Here is a 19,023-nt window from a genome sequence, read left to right on the forward strand (position 1 = left end):
AGCGTTCGAAACAGGACTTTAACTTTACTGTATCCTGCAGTACGAGTCAACAAAACACCAAGCAAAATCAATTTTAAAAAGAAAATGTTACTCACGTAATCTGCGTACACGTCATCAGCCTGACTCTTCCTAGATGGCAGCAGGTTCGCGTAGAGAGCGTCCGACTCCTTCACTCTGTAGTTTTCCGCCGAACCCTTTGGTTCGCTCCTGCGATAATGCTCCGACGCCACCGTGTAGGGGAGGTCTTTGGGCACCACTTCCTCCCAGTACTGGTCCTTCAGCAGTTCTGGATGTTCTTCGTGCATCTCGTCAACGATCATGTAAGCAGCCTGCATAAAAATATTCACATTTGAAAGCCACGTCAAAGCAAAATGGCTACTGACAAAGACATTCCTTTTTTATTCTGAAAAATCGGAAATACCTTAATACCTCAAATTAAATATACAGCGTGTCTAGATATTATTCACCCCATAAATGCTATTCATAAATAGAACTTTCTATGCATTGGAGTGGAAGTCATGGAGTGGAAGTCATTAGTGTAAACAAAGAACATGTTAACAAATTTATTCCATGTACCTGGCAACACTCGGTACCATCATGCATTGCGACAAAACAGTAAAATGGCGACGGTGCAGGACAAAAACAACGTGTGTGTGTTGTGGTTGTGGGAAACAAAATCCCCGGACCTGACCTCCCTAGATTTCTTTCTTTAAGTGAGGTTACGTGAAGGGGATGGTCTACAGCAAGAAAATTACGGACTTGGTGGAATTGAAGTCCAGGATCGAGGAGGCTGTGACATCAATCACCGTGGATGTGATCCGCAACACGTGGAGTGAATTCATCAATAGTCTTCATATTGTGAAAGCCACTCAGGGTGTCCATGTAGAGGTTTATTAATAATGAAAAGTATGCTCACTAAAATTATTTGAGTCAGTGAATGTAATTCTATGTCTGTTGTTCCCCACAAAATTTATACAGTAAAGATATTTGGGTCTGTTATCAGATGAATAATTTATGGACACCCTGTACTTTCTGTCAGCTCTAAATGAAAATACCTAGATTCAGCTTATGCGAACCATTATTCACGGGTTCTTTTCTGATTTTTCCCCCTATTTTAGGTTTCTTCTCTCTCCTTAAGGTAATCGCAAAGATGAGGATGAACGATGATTTCATGAAATTGATGAAGGTGCCCTCTCAAAGCAGGTCGTGGACTCGAACCCAGAACCTTCGGTGGCGAGAATGTGAGTCGAATACCCAACCTACTACGCGGCAATCTCTAGGTTTTGTACGTTATCTGGCTGTAAGAAATCAAATGTTTTATTCGGGGAAAACTTCGTAAAACAAGAAATTCTAGAAGCACAATTAATATGTAAACAAACATCAAAGAGGAAATAATCAACAAATTCTAAGCAAATAGTAAAGTTTGAAGAATACCAAAATGGAAGACGAGTGCCTTTATTTCCTTTTCCTATTTCTTTCCGTTCAGGATGTTTTAAAATTCTGAAGATTTGTGCAGAAAAAATGTGCTGATCACATCACCTCCAAAATGGCTGAGATCGAGAATGTGTGGGGCGCTACCCCCACATCCCCAAAATGTGCCTTCATGCTATGGTGGCATATGCACGGGGAACTTTACCTTACCGTAGATAGGAAATATTGCCAATGCTAAGAGAGTTTCTCCACTATCTTAACGCTTGACAGCAGTTATCTCAAAACGTGTGCAACTACACAGGTACCGCCCACAGGATGATGAACTCATTGTGCTTGTTTGCAACTACGAGAGAATGTTGTCAGTACGCTTGCTGCCTAACTTTAACCTGTTTTGAGAAATTTCGCCTTCACAGAGTACGATGCACTCTGACACCTTCTTCTCCATCCACCATACAGACCTGATATCAGTCTACCATAATTTGACTTGTTCACAAACTTGATGAAATGACTATCAGAAATGAAATTAATTAATATTACCTAGTCTTACCATAAATACTGTCACCAAGTTTTACGTAAATTGACACAAAATGCTGATATATATTTTAATATTCCAACAACATTACTGAAATGGATGCATGAAATCAAAGTCACAAATCATTATTCAAAATAGCCACCCTCAGCACGCACACAGTCCTTAAGTCTTTGTGGCCACTCATCAATTGAATTACGCAACACATCGACTGGAAAATCAGCAGCTGCCTTTAGAAGAGACCGCTTTAAACTTTCAATATTGGGATATCTCTTCTTGCAAGGCATCTGCTGAAGCTTGGACCACAATTTGTAGTCCAAAGGGTATAGGTCCGGACTTGTAGAAGGCCAATCTGAAGTGGAAATGAAGTGTGGAACATTTGCCTCCAACCACTGATGTGTTGTTCGGATCTTATGTGCTGGGGCTGAATCCTGCTGGAAGCTCCAGTTCTGCCCATGGAAGAGAGTGTTGTTGAGATTCTTGACTAGTCTCAAAACACTGTCTGCTGGTACACTTTGGCTGATGTTTTGATCCCTTTTTCACAGAAATGGAGCTCCGTTCTGCCCTCATAGCAAATGTTCATTTCCACTTCAGATTGGCCTCCTGCAAGTCCGGACCTATACCCTTTCGACAATAATTGTGGTCCAAGCTTCAGGAGATGCCTTGCAAGAAGAGACATCCCAATATTTAAAGTATAAAGCGGTTTCTTCTGAAGGCAGTTCCTGATTTTCCAGTCGATGTGTTGCGTAATTCAATTGATGAATGGCCACAAAGACTTAAGGACTGTGTGCTTGCTAAGGGTGACCATTTTGAATAACGATTTGTGATTTTGATTTTTCATGCATCCATTTCAGTAATGTTATTAGAATATTAAAATATATCTCAGCATTTTGTGTCAATTTACTTAAAACTTTGTGACAGTATTTATGGTAAGACTAGGTATATGCAATATAAATATAATTGTCAGCATGCTAGATATATTTGCATAAAAATAAGCGAGATCTTACGGGACGAAAATGCCCCGGCATCTGCACCATGCCTCGCCGTTCTGCAGTCACGTGCTAACTTGGCCCCGAGCCAAACTGAACGCACTGTACAATATGTATCAACCTATACAGGGTGTATCATAAGCAATATCGCAAACTGACACAGGTGAAAGTACACGATAATAGAACCAAAACAGTCTCAGTAAAGATGAGTCCGCAAACGAGCCGTTTTCGAGATAATTGCGACTGTGTGGTTAAAATCCGCCACTGACATCATTGTTTGCAAACGTCGTCCTAGTTGGTAAAATGCTAATAATACAGTAAGAAAAGTAATTGGAGATCTCATTGCTTTTATTGAACATTCTACTTACTTTAACAAACGTTAGTATGTTACAATTACGTACACTCGTACCTGTTAAAGGAGGTGTTCGAAGTGCCGTCCTTGCATCTGTATGCAATACTGTACGCGATTCCGCATTGAGTTTCGAATTCTTTCGAACACCCCCGTTTCATTTCGGAATTGGACACAAGCATGTACAATTCTCTGTATTGTATCCATTCTGTTTGATTACAACGCCACCTCTCGGAAATGTTCTGTTTTGTAAACAAAGAGCAAACCTCGGAACGCGCAAGGAGTAAAGCACTCTGTGTTTACACAATGCAATCAGTGACTGTTTCTAACCACACATTCGCACACATTATTAGCAATTTACCAACTAGGACGACGTTTACAAACAATGAAGTCAGTGGCGACTTGTAACCACACATTCGCAATTACCTCTAAAACGGCTCGTTTGCGGACCCATGTTTACTGAAACTCTTTTGCTTCTATTATCGTGCTTCAACTGTGTCAGTTTGAGCTATTACTTATGATACACCCTGTATAATGGAAGAACAACACACAGTATTAAGACAAAAATAAACAAAATTGACCCTACCTTGACGTGTCTGTCTATGAGCCAATTAAGTTCGATGTCGTCATCATCTTCTCCGAAAGGGTTTATAAGGACCTCTGCTACCTTCAGCCATCCGATGTAGAAACAAAACTGGAAAGTAATTTTAAAATATAGCACGAAAAATAAAACAACAGAACAATTTACATGTAGTGTTTGTACGCTTATTAATGTTTATTTATGATTGAGTTAGTGTTTCATTAACTGAATTTTTGTCTTAGGTACAAACGTAATAATAGTTTTATCAGGATCATATGCTAAACAATGTCTTAAGAAAAGATGCACATCAACGAACAACTTTCGAATATCTTCACTAAGTCCATCAGATTCAAATTCCTAATTAGGAATTTCTACTTTTTATTAAAGTGCCAAGTTAATGAATTCATTTTGGGTTTGCTGGTTAACATTTGCTTTTGAAACAATGGAGTTACTGCTTTCTAAGTTAAGGAATTCACGTATTGAAATTTGTCCATATTCCATGTTGGACAATAATATACCACCTTGAATTTTTGTATTCTCACATAAAAATCGCAAATTAGAGTTGAATGTAAAGGCTAGGAATGTTTTTTTAATAATGAATTCAGCTTAGATTTAATTGTGTTATAGTGTTTTCTGCAATGTACAACTTATTTGTTTTTTAATGTTTTGGTGTGCAATTGCAAGGCGATAGTACACACAGAACTCAAAATGTGCCAATTGACATAAAAATGTTGACTTAAGGGCAGGAGGAACAGATTGTGTTCAGCCAGATGCGAGAACTCTAAACTGCTCCTCCCCAACCGACCTTTGTCTACTCCGAGGTGGGGAAAGAGAGGTCTGTGAGCTGGATGGTCGTGGGAGGAGGAGTAAACTTAGCATTACAATTACGGAAGTATTATTTTATTTGTTCTCTTGGGAGTATCAAACTTCTGATGGCGTAGAAAAAATTTAACGGAAAGAGGTCACGTTGAAGATTTCAGTTGTCAGAGAAAATGTCGAAACTCTCACTTGATTAGCCATAACTTGAAGTTGTTGCATAAGGAATGCACGGGATTCTGAAAAATATATATATATATATTTCAAGCATCGTGTCTAGCTTAATAATCAACTTTAAAAACAGCTTCCACTTGCAACATGGGGAGAAAGTCATACCTTTTTTTTTTTTTTTAGCCGAAGGATATTTTAGTAGCAGTGCTCATTCCGACGATATTGAGATGAATCCATACCTGGCGCCAAACTGTCACTCTTCCCCTTAAGGAACACATTAAAGTGCACATACTGATAATGATGCACTTTTGGTACATCAAAATACACACAGAAATGCACCAAAGGGTACTTTTAGCAGCTGCTGTTGTGTGTGATGCATTAAAAATGTATCAATAGAGAAGATTGGAGACGATCATTTCAAAGAAACCAAATGACACGTTTAGCTTTGTCAATTGATGCATTTTCAGTTCCGTGTATTAGAAACACATTTGCACTAGTAACAAAACACACTTAGTACCTTGAAATCGTAAGTACGTCACCGTTTCTTTTGCACTTTCTTGCTTTATCATATACCGGAAGAGAGAAGAATACTCAATGAAGCAAACAGTTATTGCACTTTCCTGACAAGTGTATACATAATTTGCACGTCCACTATTGGAAACATTACCATCGCTCCAATATGCAAGTTCGTTGCAGCTCTGATGGATCGTATCTGCACCAGGAAATGACCGTCTGCACTGAACATTGACCCCAAACACCATCCTGAACAAACAACGCGTGCATTCTTATTTATGAACATTTCGGAGTGTTTGCAAGTGCAGAGACGCCAAACAAAGACGCAAACAAGGAGAAGGACTTGTGGACACCCACCTGCAACGCCGTGAAGAACGGGAAGTAGAGGTCCGGCTCGTGGTGGGGGTCCCCCTTGTGGTGGTGCAGGCCCAGGAAGCCGCTGTCCGTGACGTTGGCCGCTGGGTCTTCGAATGGCGCCACCATCTGCTTCCCCATCAGGATCGCCACGAAGTACGTGTACACGGACAGAGTCACCACCTGGCGGACAAAACGGAATCATAAGATCATACATGATATTGAACACCCTGCTGCTGGAAAATTCTGCCTAAAGTAGCTAAATCCCATGCAATTAGAGTTACCAGATGTTCTCTTTTACCCGGACATGTCCACGTTTTCGGGTCCTAGAAATGGTCCGGGCGGGTTTTAGGAAAATGGGGAAGAGAAATGTCCTCTTCAACTTCAAAATTCGTAACAAAATTTTACGAATCCAATCTTCATTATCTTTACCAATCTCATTCAAATGTACTCTAATATTATCTTCCTATCTTTGTCTTGGACTCCCTAAGGGCCAAGGTTTCCTTCAGGTTTTCCTGCAAAAAAATTCCAAACCCTCCGCTCTTCTCCCATACGTGCTACATAACATGCGCATCTAAATATTCTTGATTTAATGGTACTAATAATGTTAGAATCTAGTTTATGCAGTTCTTTTCATTTTGCAATATTCTCCATTCCCCTCTTCATCTGTTTTAGGTCCAAATATTCTCCAAAGTGCTATATTTTCAAAAACTCTCAATTTATGCTATTCTTTCAAAGTAAGACACCAAGTTTTAAAATCGTATAATACTACAGACATAGTAAATATTTAAATATTAGAACATTCAGACATTTGCTTATTATTAGTTATACTGAAACGGTGTAAAATTATTTTATAGGTGGTGTGATCTACAAGCTCACCAAAACACTAGTACACACATACTTGTCTTCGAAGTGCTGCATCTAATAATGTCCTCTTTTATAGATTGTGAAATCAAAAAATGTCCTCCTTTATAAAGTTTGTCTTCTGGTAACCCTACATGCAATCAAGACATATTATTCAACTTCAATAAAGCACAAATTAGTGAAATTACAACCCCGTATAAGAGTTACTAATCTTTGTTTTTTCTCATTTAATATTCCAACATTTCATTCTTGCTTGATATACTGTCTTCATTATATACAGTGTGTCGCAAAACTCTCTCAACAACGCTTGGCTGCTGGTAGATATCATAGAAACAAGTAACTTTTCCCTATAAAGTTTACCTCGAAAGCGGTTAGTTTCTACGCTATAAGCGCTTAAAAGCTATCCTGTACGTATGCAACCCAACACAGCAAATGCTTGCTCTGACATAACTACCAGGGGCGCGTGGCAGGGTTGCCACTAGCGTTCCTCGTTAAGAGAGACGACTTGAAAACAACTTGGGAGTCTTGTCACGGTATCTAGTGACATGTGAAACGCAGTTCGAGATAAATTATTTTTGTTTATTGATTCATTTATGTTCAAATATAAAAGTGTGAGGTTCTTTATTTTGTGGATAAATTTGTATCCGAGCCATACGTCGGAAGTTGGGGACGGGTTTTTCTTGAGTGACAGCGGAACTGTCTTTTCGGCTTAGGACATGACATATTTGCACCGACACGGAGATACGAAAGGAATATTTTCGTCGAGACCGGGCTTCAAGTCAGCGGGCGGTCGAACCCATGTTCACGGATGACCAGGTACACCAGCTGGAGCCCGAGCCTGCAAGGATCGAAGACGCCTCGGTGACCGAGTTTCAAGACAATGGACACAGGTCATTCGCGTCTCCTCCAAAAGCGAAGCCAAGCTACCTGAGCGTGGGTTTCAACGGACAAATTGGATTCTCTTATAAATATACGGTGCTACCATCCCAGACACAGTTTTTACCCGGATTTCATAGAGAGAGCATCTCCGCGCTACACTCTCGCGTGATTATTGTTTTGTGTCCGTGGACTTTGTTTCCTTACGTACCGTGAGTGAATCGCAGATAGAGCGTTACCAGTGTGCGCCTTATTTTGGTGAAGATTACGCGGTGATTTGTTTTTTGCCAAGCGTGGACTACATAAGGATGGAGGGCTAAAAAAAGATAGAGAAGGGGGCCGTCGCTCCCCCTGACGCCTGCAACGACGCCGAAGCCAGTCAGCCAACGCCAAAAACGACACCAAAGCCAAACACTGCCCAAAGCCCGAAGGACGTTTTCAGAACGACGCCGATCGAAGCCCGCCACCAGAGAGAGAGATTGAAGGACGACTCCAGAACGACGCTTCCAGAACGACGCCGAATTGATGCCCGAGACTGGAGAGATTCCTGACCGGCGCGTGACCACGTACATCCGACGCTAGTGGCAAGAGGAACGCCCGAAGTACTAAGGAGGTGCAAGTACACCAGATCGTCGCAATTATTCTTCGTCGCGATCGACCTCGGAGGACAATTTCGCCACAAAGGTGATATGATCCTTCCGAACCATATCAAAGATTCGGTCATATTTAATATTATTCTTAATTATTTTACTTTTTATATTCACTATAAAAACTTTATGAAAGATGAGATATTTAATAATTGAACTAATGACTTAATTCTGTCATTCGAGAAGTTTAGAATGTGTTATTTGCAAGCTTCTTGAAAGCAAAATCTTTCATTGTTGACAATTAGTCAAAAATATGTGTTCTCAGTTTTAGAATCAAACTATTATGAAAGCCATAAGAGCTAAATTTCAGTTAAAGTTATTAGTAATATAAGCCTTATGGACATTGGAAAGAAGTTTTTAAGAATGTGACAACTTTATAGTAGAGAATATTATAGAAACTTTAAGGATCATAACTGTTGTGTTAGACATAGAAAATGAACCTTATGGAACATACTGTTTAATCTTTAGAATATTGCCATTATACACAAATTAGTTCTGCATATCACAGCTGTAGCTATGTTTATCTTTTGTGTCACGGGAGGCGCTCTGCTTGACATGCGAGGATATAAATACAGCTTCGGAACCTAATTCTGGGGCATTTTCATCACCGACTCCGATGGATTAACATCTTAAATACTCAGCTCCCTTTATGGGAGGGTTCAAGAACTCAGTCTTCGTTCCCAAATTAGCTTAGAGACATAGTTATTCTGTCGTATGGGTAGGTTCGCCCTGTGGACATGCTAACATGTCACCATACGAAAGAATAAGTTCATTTCAACTTTATTTTGAAGTTTTCTGAAATTTTAAATAAAATCTTCACAAAATAATGTTAAATTTCGACTCAGAACTTACTGTTATTCTGACGCATGGTTAGGTTCGCCCTGTGGACATGCTAACATGTCACCATGCGTGAGAATAAGTTAATTTACGATTTCTTCCAACCTTTGTGATAATTCAGTTTTATTTCTTCGAAACATATACGTAATATATTTTCAATTTTTGCATAAAGCAACAGGACTTAATGTTATTCTGCCGTATGAGTAGGTTCGCCCTGTGGGCATGCTAACATGCCATCATACGGAAGAATAAGTTCAGATTATTTCGTCTCCATGATAATTATTTATTGATCAGGTTATTCATTGTTGATATCTGGCATGGTTAGGTTTCGCCCTGTGAACATGCTAACATGTTGCCATACCCGATATCAAGTCGATGTCTTTAATATTTTATGAATTATAGCAGTTTGTATTTCTGCATATATATCTTGAAGCCAGACCATAATGTCCAATTTATATTAAAATCGGAGTCAATACTTAAAACCTTCGCCAGTCACGTCAAAGTTATGCTTCATTATGTCAAGGAGCGTTCATAAAGTTCCAAGCAAGCGCCTGGTCGTCTGTATATAACTGATATGACAGCTTGATCCATATTATGTAAATAAACTGCAAAAGTCGTGTAGATTTAATTATAAGAAGGAAATCTGTTCTGTCCTTTATTTATGGAGATCTGTAACTAAGATGTAAATTTATAAAAGTATCTTGAAAATAAACCATCTTCAGGAAAATAATTGCCCATAAAGAAGCCTACTGAAGACGCAGACCTTTCTTCGGAAACAGATGTTATTCATTTATAAAATCTCCCTTTTCCATAGCCTGTCAAATGATTTAGTACATAACAGTCGAAGCTTCATATCCCACGTATTTCTACTACTATACCCGTACCTGAGAGGGGTCAGAGTATCCCATTAGCCCACTGAGTTTTAGCCGAGGTGAAGAAACAGATGACATAGGATATTGAAAGGTGATTGAAGAAATAGGAAGGTAAAGATGAGGATGGACGCTTTGTCTTCGTGATTTTTTTAAATGTAATAGCTGCGATTGTATAGTTTTTCGAAGGCGATTTATGCTCGAGGACGCTGACGACAGAGGGTGGCCTAAAGGTTCGAGAGAGGAACCGCCACGAAGCCTAGTTCAGTATGAGAGCAGCCTAAAGTGTTGCGATGGATGTTTCCGCTCACTTTCTTCGTCTCCTTCGAAGTTTAGAGCTGGCGATCGAGCGCAGGTCTCTCCCCAGCCATGCAGCTAAGCAATGATGATTTTAAAAGGATGGTATTTGTTTTATTTTGATTTTGAGCGTTTTCCCTCATCAGTTGTTATGTTTTCCTTCCCAATTTTGCGTAACGCTATGCGTCGCTCTTCATAGTCATTCACCTGTTGATATGTGTTGATCACGACGACGGCTCGGCGTCGGATACCATAACAAATGGCATTCACAACGTGGGCCTCGATATCAATAGTGGTATCCTAAACGTGTTGGCTCGATTGTGTAGTGTACAAGGGCAATACAATTGTTTAAAGTTGAGATTCATTGTGCAAGACCATTGAACTTTCATAGTAGTAGAAAAGCACAGTTATATTTTGTTTCGATATGGACAAGAAGCATTTGCATAGCACAAGTAAAAATCTTACTTCGAGTTCAGGACTAAATGTTCCCGATTGTTGTCGTGACATTGATATAGAAAGAACTTCGTTTGTGTACAAGATCACGAAATTCCAGAGCTTCTATTTTATTTATAAAGATGCTAAACAACAATGTATTAAACTTCAGCGCAAGGCATGGGAGAAGGATCACTTGGAAAAATATGTATAAGGGCAAATTTGGTTTATTTAGTGAGCATATGGAACGAAAAAGAGGAAGATCGGATTCAAAGTATATTTGATAAAAAGAAAGCTATTGAGCTTCTACTGTATTAAGCCGCGACGCATCCCATTGTTGTCATTCTTACTCAGAAAGTTGGACAAGTTGTTCACAATCCTCTTTAACTATTATTAAGTGCTTATCTAAACGATATGGATCTAGGCAGTTCCCGTGTTTATCATGCTGCACAAGTGTATAACACCGACCCTTTGAATTTAAAGTCAGCTATCATTGACAAAAAGGTATAAAGAACATAACGAGAGACAGGCATTGAGAATGAAGCGAGAATTAGATAACATCAACTCCCAAAAGTATAGAGACTGGCATCAACAATTCGAGCAAGCTGAAAGGGATCTATATCGAGAGATTCAATTGGAGACATCCATGTCAACTGTGGTTGAAGAGCAAATCTACAAGATGGAAGATAGAATAAAAGGTCACGTCAGCCACGGAATTTCTCGTGCAACCGAGACTTTGTCACAACAGCTAAATTCCCAGTTTGACAACCTTAAATCCTGGATGCAAGATCAGCTGAGCGAAGCCAAGGATATGCGAAGATCCAGTGAGTGCGTGGAGAGGTCAACCCAGACTAGAAACCCGGAAATGAAGGAGGCTGGAGTCGATCCATTGGAACTGGAAGGACATCCTGAACCTCAATTTCGAGACGTTGCTATAGCTACGGAGGATCCAAGTGCTTGGACTAATGCCCCAAGAATAACATCCGAGGAAATGACCACCTTTGACGTTGCAACTGGAGGAAATGTGTACCCTGTGGATAGTGACGATATGGTCAGTTTGTGTTTATCGCCTAATCTGGACATAGAATTTGACCAGATATTAAGTACTTTGACGAATGATACTATAAAGGACAAGTTTCTAGAAGAAGAAGATGGAGTGCCGCTCGGATGCGACAATGATGCAAGTGAAACGATTCAGATTAGTGGTCGTACCGTAAATCAGATGGAACCCAATAAAGACTTTAAGTGTGTTATTGAAAGCATATTGGGGGAAAGGCAGTTAAAATTCGATGACTTAGTGCATGAAGTCATGCAGAAATTTTGCACCGATTATAGTAAGTCCGCTGCTAAGAGGCGAATTCTACGCTATGTCAATGTAAGGAATGGATTCGCTATCCTCAGACACAAAAAAATAATAATTGAAAAGCACTGACTGTGGGGCATAAACAGCAGGCACTTATGTAAATATGTATATACGTTTGTGAATAGATGTAAATAAATAGGTGTAAGTAAATGGGTGTGCATGTATGAGTGAATACAGATCTGTATCTTTGTCTATGATTAGTCTATGCGTATCTTAATCTAAGTGTATATTAATCTATATGCGTACTGATATATATGTGTGTTACTCTATGTGTATCTTGATCTATGTGCGTACTGATCTATATGTGTGTTACTCTATGTGTATCTTAATCTAAGTGTATATTAATCTATGTGCGTACTGGTCTATATGTGTGTTAGAGTATGTGTAGGTTAAGTTGAGCGTATTGTAAATATCTGACGTCTATACAAGTGCATCTCTCATTATATATGTATATAAGTACTTATAGTCTGAAAATTGAATGTCATTATTTAAATTTTACGGGAAAAAGGTTCATATATAGATTTGTGAGCTGAAATAATTTCTCCTTCTTCGTTAACTACGCCGAAGAAATTATTTTTGACCAGGGGGGGATATGATATGATCCTTCCGAACCATATCAAAGATTCGGTCATATTTAATATTATTCTTAATTATTTTACTTTTTATATTCACTATAAAAACTTTATGAAAGATGAGATATTTAATAATTGAACTAATGACTTAATTCTGTCATTCGAGAAGTTTAGAATGTGTTATTTGCAAGCTTCTTGAAAGCAAAATCTTTCATTGTTGACAATTAGTCAAAAATATGTGTTCTCAGTTTTAGAATCAAACTATTATGAAAGCCATAAGAGCTAAATTTCAGTTAAAGTTATTAGTAATATAAGCCTTATGGACATTGGAAAGAAGTTTTTAAGAATGTGACAACTTTATAGTAGAGAATATTATAGAAACTTTAAGGATCATAACTGTTGTGTTAGACATAGAAAATGAACCTTATGGAACATACTGTTTAATCTTTAGAATATTGCCATTATACACAAATTAGTTCTGCATATCACAGCTGTAGCTATGTTTATCTTTTGTGTCACGGGAGGCGCTCTGCTTGACATGCGAGGATATAAATACAGCTTCGGAACCTAATTCTGGGGCATTTTCATCACCGACTCCGATGGATTAACATCTTAAATACTCAGCTCCCTTTATGGGAGGGTTCAAGAACTCAGTCTTCGTTCCCAAATTAGCTTAGAGACATAGTTATTCTGTCGTATGGGTAGGTTCGCCCTGTGGACATGCTAACATGTCACCATACGAAAGAATAAGTTCATTTCAACTTTATTTTGAAGTTTTCTGAAATTTTAAATAAAATCTTCACAAAATAATGTTAAATTTCGACTCAGAACTTACTGTTATTCTGACGCATGGTTAGGTTCGCCCTGTGGACATGCTAACATGTCACCATGCGTGAGAATAAGTTAATTTACGATTTCTTCCAACCTTTGTGATAATTCAGTTTTATTTCTTCGAAACATATACGTAATATATTTTCAATTTTTGCATAAAGCAACAGGACTTAATGTTATTCTGCCGTATGAGTAGGTTCGCCCTGTGGGCATGCTAACATGCCATCATACGGAAGAATAAGTTCAGATTATTTCGTCTCCATGATAATTATTTATTGATCAGGTTATTCATTGTTGATATCTGGCATGGTTAGGTTTCGCCCTGTGAACATGCTAACATGTTGCCATACCCGATATCAAGTCGATGTCTTTAATATTTTATGAATTATAGCAGTTTGTATTTCTGCATATATATCTTGAAGCCAGACCATAATGTCCAATTTATATTAAAATCGGAGTCAATACTTAAAACCTTCGCCAGTCACGTCAAAGTTATGCTTCATTATGTCAAGGAGCGTTCATAAAGTTCCAAGCAAGCGCCTGGTCGTCTGTATATAACTGATATGACAGCTTGATCCATATTATGTAAATAAACTGCAAAAGTCGTGTAGATTTAATTATAAGAAGGAAATCTGTTCTGTCCTTTATTTATGGAGATCTGTAACTAAGATGTAAATTTATAAAAGTATCTTGAAAATAAACCATCTTCAGGAAAATAATTGCCCATAAAGAAGCCTACTGAAGACGCAGACCTTTCTTCGGAAACAGATGTTATTCATTTATAAAATCTCCCTTTTCCATAGCCTGTCAAATGATTTAGTACATAACAGTCGAAGCTTCATATCCCACGTATTTCTACTACTATACCCGTACCTGAGAGGGGTCAGAGTATCCCATTAGCCCACTGAGTTTTAGCCGAGGTGAAGAAACAGATGACATAGGATATTGAAAGGTGATTGAAGAAATAGGAAGGTAAAGATGAGGATGGACGCTTTGTCTTCGTGATTTTTTTAAATGTAATAGCTGCGATTGTATAGTTTTTCGAAGGCGATTTATGCTCGAGGACGCTGACGACAGAGGGTGGCCTAAAGGTTCGAGAGAGGAACCGCCACGAAGCCTAGTTCAGTATGAGAGCAGCCTAAAGTGTTGCGATGGATGTTTCCGCTCACTTTCTTCGTCTCCTTCGAAGTTTAGAGCTGGCGATCGAGCGCAGGTCTCTCCCCAGCCATGCAGCTAAGCAATGATGATTTTAAAAGGATGGTATTTGTTTTATTTTGATTTTGAGCGTTTTCCCTCATCAGTTGTTATGTTTTCCTTCCCAATTTTGCGTAACGCTATGCGTCGCTCTTCATAGTCATTCACCTGTTGATATGTGCTGATAGGAAATTGGCAGCCCTGAGAGAAAGAACCCCCTTGGAATTGGAGGCAGAGTGGTAGTGGTGATCACGATGGAGTGATCACTGCACGGCACCTAACAAAGGAACCGTGTGCAAGTCCCGCGTCCAGGAGAGATGAATGACCACGCCATGTAGCAGAGTCTGGTACAGTATACTTCAGAGGGTCTCATGTACATGTAAACGTGCGTCGTTAGTATCAACACCGTACAGTTAACGCCGAAGTCTCACTTATTCGCAAAGTTACTCAGAAAAACCCAAACCTAATTTCCGCGTCTGATAATTTTTGGTATTATTGTAAAAAAAGGGTTATTTCATGTTCAGATGTTCTAATTTAATTGTCTGCATTCAGCGTTAGAAGCTCCATTTCATTTCTTTAATATTTAGTGTAAATTGTCAAAGTGTGCTCCATTTCTTGTGTAACCGACCGCCCCGTCGCGCCATTTAACTTGTCAATAGTTGACTGATGAGTCCCTTTTAATTGTGGAAAGCGTAATTTTTATTGCAAGGTCGTGCGCATGAAATAGTATTATTTGTTGCATAGTGGTTTTTAAGGTAATTTTTGCTCGCGCCGACGATTGATTAGTGTATTCCGGCAGCTGGAGCCAATTAAGTTTTTGCATCACTATGTAATTGAGTAGTTGTTCTCATTGGACGAGAGAGGCTCGTGTGTAAGACCCCCGTCCAAGAAACTTGTATAATGTCGTCCTTACGACTCGATGCACACGTTCATTCGAACGAAAGATTTAACCACGCCGACCCATTGTCTTAGTTAACCGCTTTCCGAGGGCTGGCACTTAAGTTAATTTAAAAGAGCACAGGAGCTGGCAGACAAATGCCCTAAATTCACATAAAGGTTTAAAAATTAAAAGGAATGATATGTTAATGAGATCCATGATTTGTATCCATACTTCACATGTAAAAATACCTCATGTGTGTGAAAGAGAGATAGCGTGAATGTTGTGAGAGTGAGGAGGTTTTGTAAACAGTTGTTGATTGCAATATTTTATTTGTTGTTACAATATATATTCACTTTTTTACCGTTCGTCAGTGTTGTTATTTGACGTTTTTCAGGTACCAGATACTATGCTATTAGTGTTTTATGATTGTTCGAATCTACATATCAAAGGTAAACAAAACAGTGTAACATTTCAAGGTATTAATCTCCGCCTCGCAATAGTATGACATAAACGACCGTCTCAGTACCGAACTTGATAACTGGACCGTGAGTCACGACCGGTTTCCCTTACACATAACGACGTTTGGCCCCGTGCCGGGGTATGATTGACACGTCATTTCGGGGGCCGTGAGTGCACTCGTTACAGTCTTGCCTGAGCAAAATCCAAAACATTAATGATACTTACGATGTTGTAAGAGCCATTGACGGTATTTATAAACTGACGAAGACAAATAATGGACAGACTGAAATTCAAGATTACTCATTCTAAAATATCTTCATAATGGATTGATTAATTTGAATAATATATATATATATATATATATATATATATATATATATATATATATATATATATATATATATACATACACACACACACACACACACACAATATAATCATATTTTTCATTACTTTCACTAATGTACTGAAAACATTGTTTTGGATACCTGAACAAGATGTTAATATTAAAAGAACAAAAGCTGCCAAATTACATGTAAAATAGAAACTAACAGGAACAATTTATAACCTAACCATATAATCCTGTAAAATGGACACAATGAATGAAAATGACCAATATGTAATTTTTAATGTAATACAGTAGATGCAAATGTAATGTAATGTAATCAAATATGATATAAATAAAGCGCTCAGCACACAAAAACGGGGGAACCGTAATTCTGAGGATGACGTCCTAGTTTATTTATAGACACCAGGACAATACGCGCATACCTCTGAATGTATGCGGGTTGAGGTGGACTTTTTCAGGAGGTTCCTTGCTTTTTTGGTCAAGATTCTCAATTGGTGGGTTATGGGTGGATTAAGGTAAGGTGGAGGGGCAGTTACCCCACCCCCTACGAAATATCTGAAACAAACAATAACTGATTGATTGTTGCCAAATCGTAAATACGTCATTATTTCTACCGTGCGTCCATTTCGATCTGCAGCCGAGAGATCGGGAGAAGCGTGGCGGGCGGCGCTGGCGGAGATGCCGACATTTGCGGCCTGAAATGCCCGCTTATTTTTATGGACATATGCAGACATTTATATAAATATTGCAAAACGAGCACTAACCTGTGTTATAAGAGTATGGTTTTAATTTTAGTAGCTTAGTGGCTGTATGTGCTGATGATTTTGACACTCCCATCTCCTGTGAAACACGGCGTAGAGGTTTGTTTGGATAACTTTCTAACGCTGCCCCAATTTCATCGAGTTCATCGAGGAAGCTCACGAAAACCATTGACTTTTAATGGTTTCGTCGGCAGCGTAATCTTGATACAGTGTTGCACATTCGAAACCTCCAAACGATCCCCATCGACACAAAACTCTTTCAAGGATATAAACTTAAGCAGGACATTGCTGGTCAAAACTATGATTAAAATGTTTTATTATCTGTGACTCTTATCGTCACTTCTAAAGCGTATTTTTTTGTGTATATAATTGCAGAACTTGGATGAATTACAGATGATGAATTATAACCCAGGTTAGTGCTCGTTTTGCAATATTTATATAAATGTCTGGATATGTCCGTAAAAATAAACGAGCATTACAGGCCGCAAATGTCGGCATCTCCGCCAGCGCCGCCCGCCACGCTTCTCCCGATCTCTCGGCTGCAGATCGAAATGGACGCACGGTAGTAATTTGCCTTCTCACGTTCCTTTTGCACTTCCTTGCCTTGTCATGTCGTGGAAGAGAGAACATTACTCAATGAAGCAAACAGTTATTGCACTTTCTTGACAAGTGTATACATTTTTTGCACGTCTGCTATTGGAAACACTACTTCGCCATCGCTCCATATGCAAGCTCTGATAGTTAAGGAGATACTCATCCGCCATCTTATCTGTAACTCTGGCCCTTAAGCAATGGCGCTAGTGTCGAACCACAGATAAACGTACTACAATACGATTATCTGTGGTCGAACGTTAAGACGCTGGAAAGTCTGCAGTTCAATTATTATCGCGGACACAGATATCCTGGTACATTGACCTGGATGGACGGAAATGAACGGTCCAGAAGGATACTTCTTCCAGTATCACTGATTCTTAAATTTGTTGTCTTTATTTGTACAAAGCGTAGTGTTTTGGAGGATTGTTATTATTGCTTTGTAGTAATATTAACAGGATTGTTTGCCGCCTGTGATGGGAGTTCAAACAGCTTGAAACAGCTACCGGTAGCTCTGCCTTAGTTTTAATTAAGTCCACTTTGTGCACATATAGGCTAAACGGGACTGGACGTACAGTTTAAAGTGGGATCCAAACTGCACTTCTTACCTTAGTGTACGTTCGATTACGATGAAATAAGCTTCCCATACGCAAATGGCTGAAAATGCATTCTCGCTGATTCACGACCCTTAGAAAATGTCGCTAACAAAAATAAAAAAACAACAATTGTAGCCAGCCATATAGAGGTGACCAAGAATATTAAGAATCAATAGAAATATAAACATGGCTTTTCTTTACATACAACACAAGCATATTTAGAATTATTAATACAATTATGACGCCATTACATTTCAGTTCACCTAAGTTCTCCTTAATGGCGTTCAAGAATTCTCTCTTTTAAGTATTAATACTTACTAAATTTCCTCCATTACATTTAAATAATCTTGTGTTTTTATTTTCGCTTTAATTATAAAGCAATGAAGTATCAGACATACTCAAATTATATCTGTGGTAGGCTTAATAGTGTATGAAAATGTACACATAAAAGCGACCTGAGAGTGGTGCTAATCACATCACCGACACACAAAAATGGCCACGATTGTAAATGTGTGTGGGCCTTACCTCCACCACACCCCACGTGCCTTCACGGCGTGTTGCAGTGTGCAGGGAATAGCAGAAAAAAAGAATGAATTCTAGTTTGATTGAAAGAAAGATGTGGATACAAATAAGTTTAAAACCGTCCAATAATTTTAATATACTCCTTGATATTACTTCCCTTATTAAACTTCCAACAACAAGAAAGCTGCTGGAATTGATGTTAGCAAAATTGACGCCTACAATTCATTGCATTCTGATAAGATTATCGCCCTATGTCGAAACTGATTTACTTGCTTCTGCTTGTCTATCTTCAAAACACTGAATACAAATATCGGTAAGTAACGAATAAACGAAAATACTCCAAACATAAAA

At 38.7% G+C, this 19,023-nt stretch overlaps 1 protein-coding gene across 5 annotated transcripts in view; it reads right to left on the reverse strand.

Moving 5' to 3' along the window:
* LOC145990892 (bestrophin-2-like) overlaps positions 1-19,023 on the reverse strand; it is a 317,135-nt gene that overhangs the window by 16,824 nt on the left and 281,288 nt on the right. For all 5 annotated transcript variants that reach the window (XM_083126371.1, XM_083126373.1, XM_083126370.1 and 2 more), the window contains 3 exons: positions 5,736-5,915; positions 3,885-3,992; positions 96-329 (listed from right to left, as the gene is read on the reverse strand). In XM_083126371.1, coding sequence (XP_082982497.1) covers positions 96-329; positions 3,885-3,992; positions 5,736-5,915 — 522 coding nt within the window. The remainder of the gene's footprint in view (positions 1-95; positions 330-3,884; positions 3,993-5,735; positions 5,916-19,023) is intronic.

The sequence above is a fragment of the Lepisma saccharinum genome, chromosome 8 (assembly GCF_977018435.1).
Source record: "Lepisma saccharinum chromosome 8, izLepSacc3.1, whole genome shotgun sequence".
Classification (NCBI taxonomy): domain Eukaryota; kingdom Metazoa; phylum Arthropoda; class Insecta; order Zygentoma; family Lepismatidae; genus Lepisma; species Lepisma saccharinum.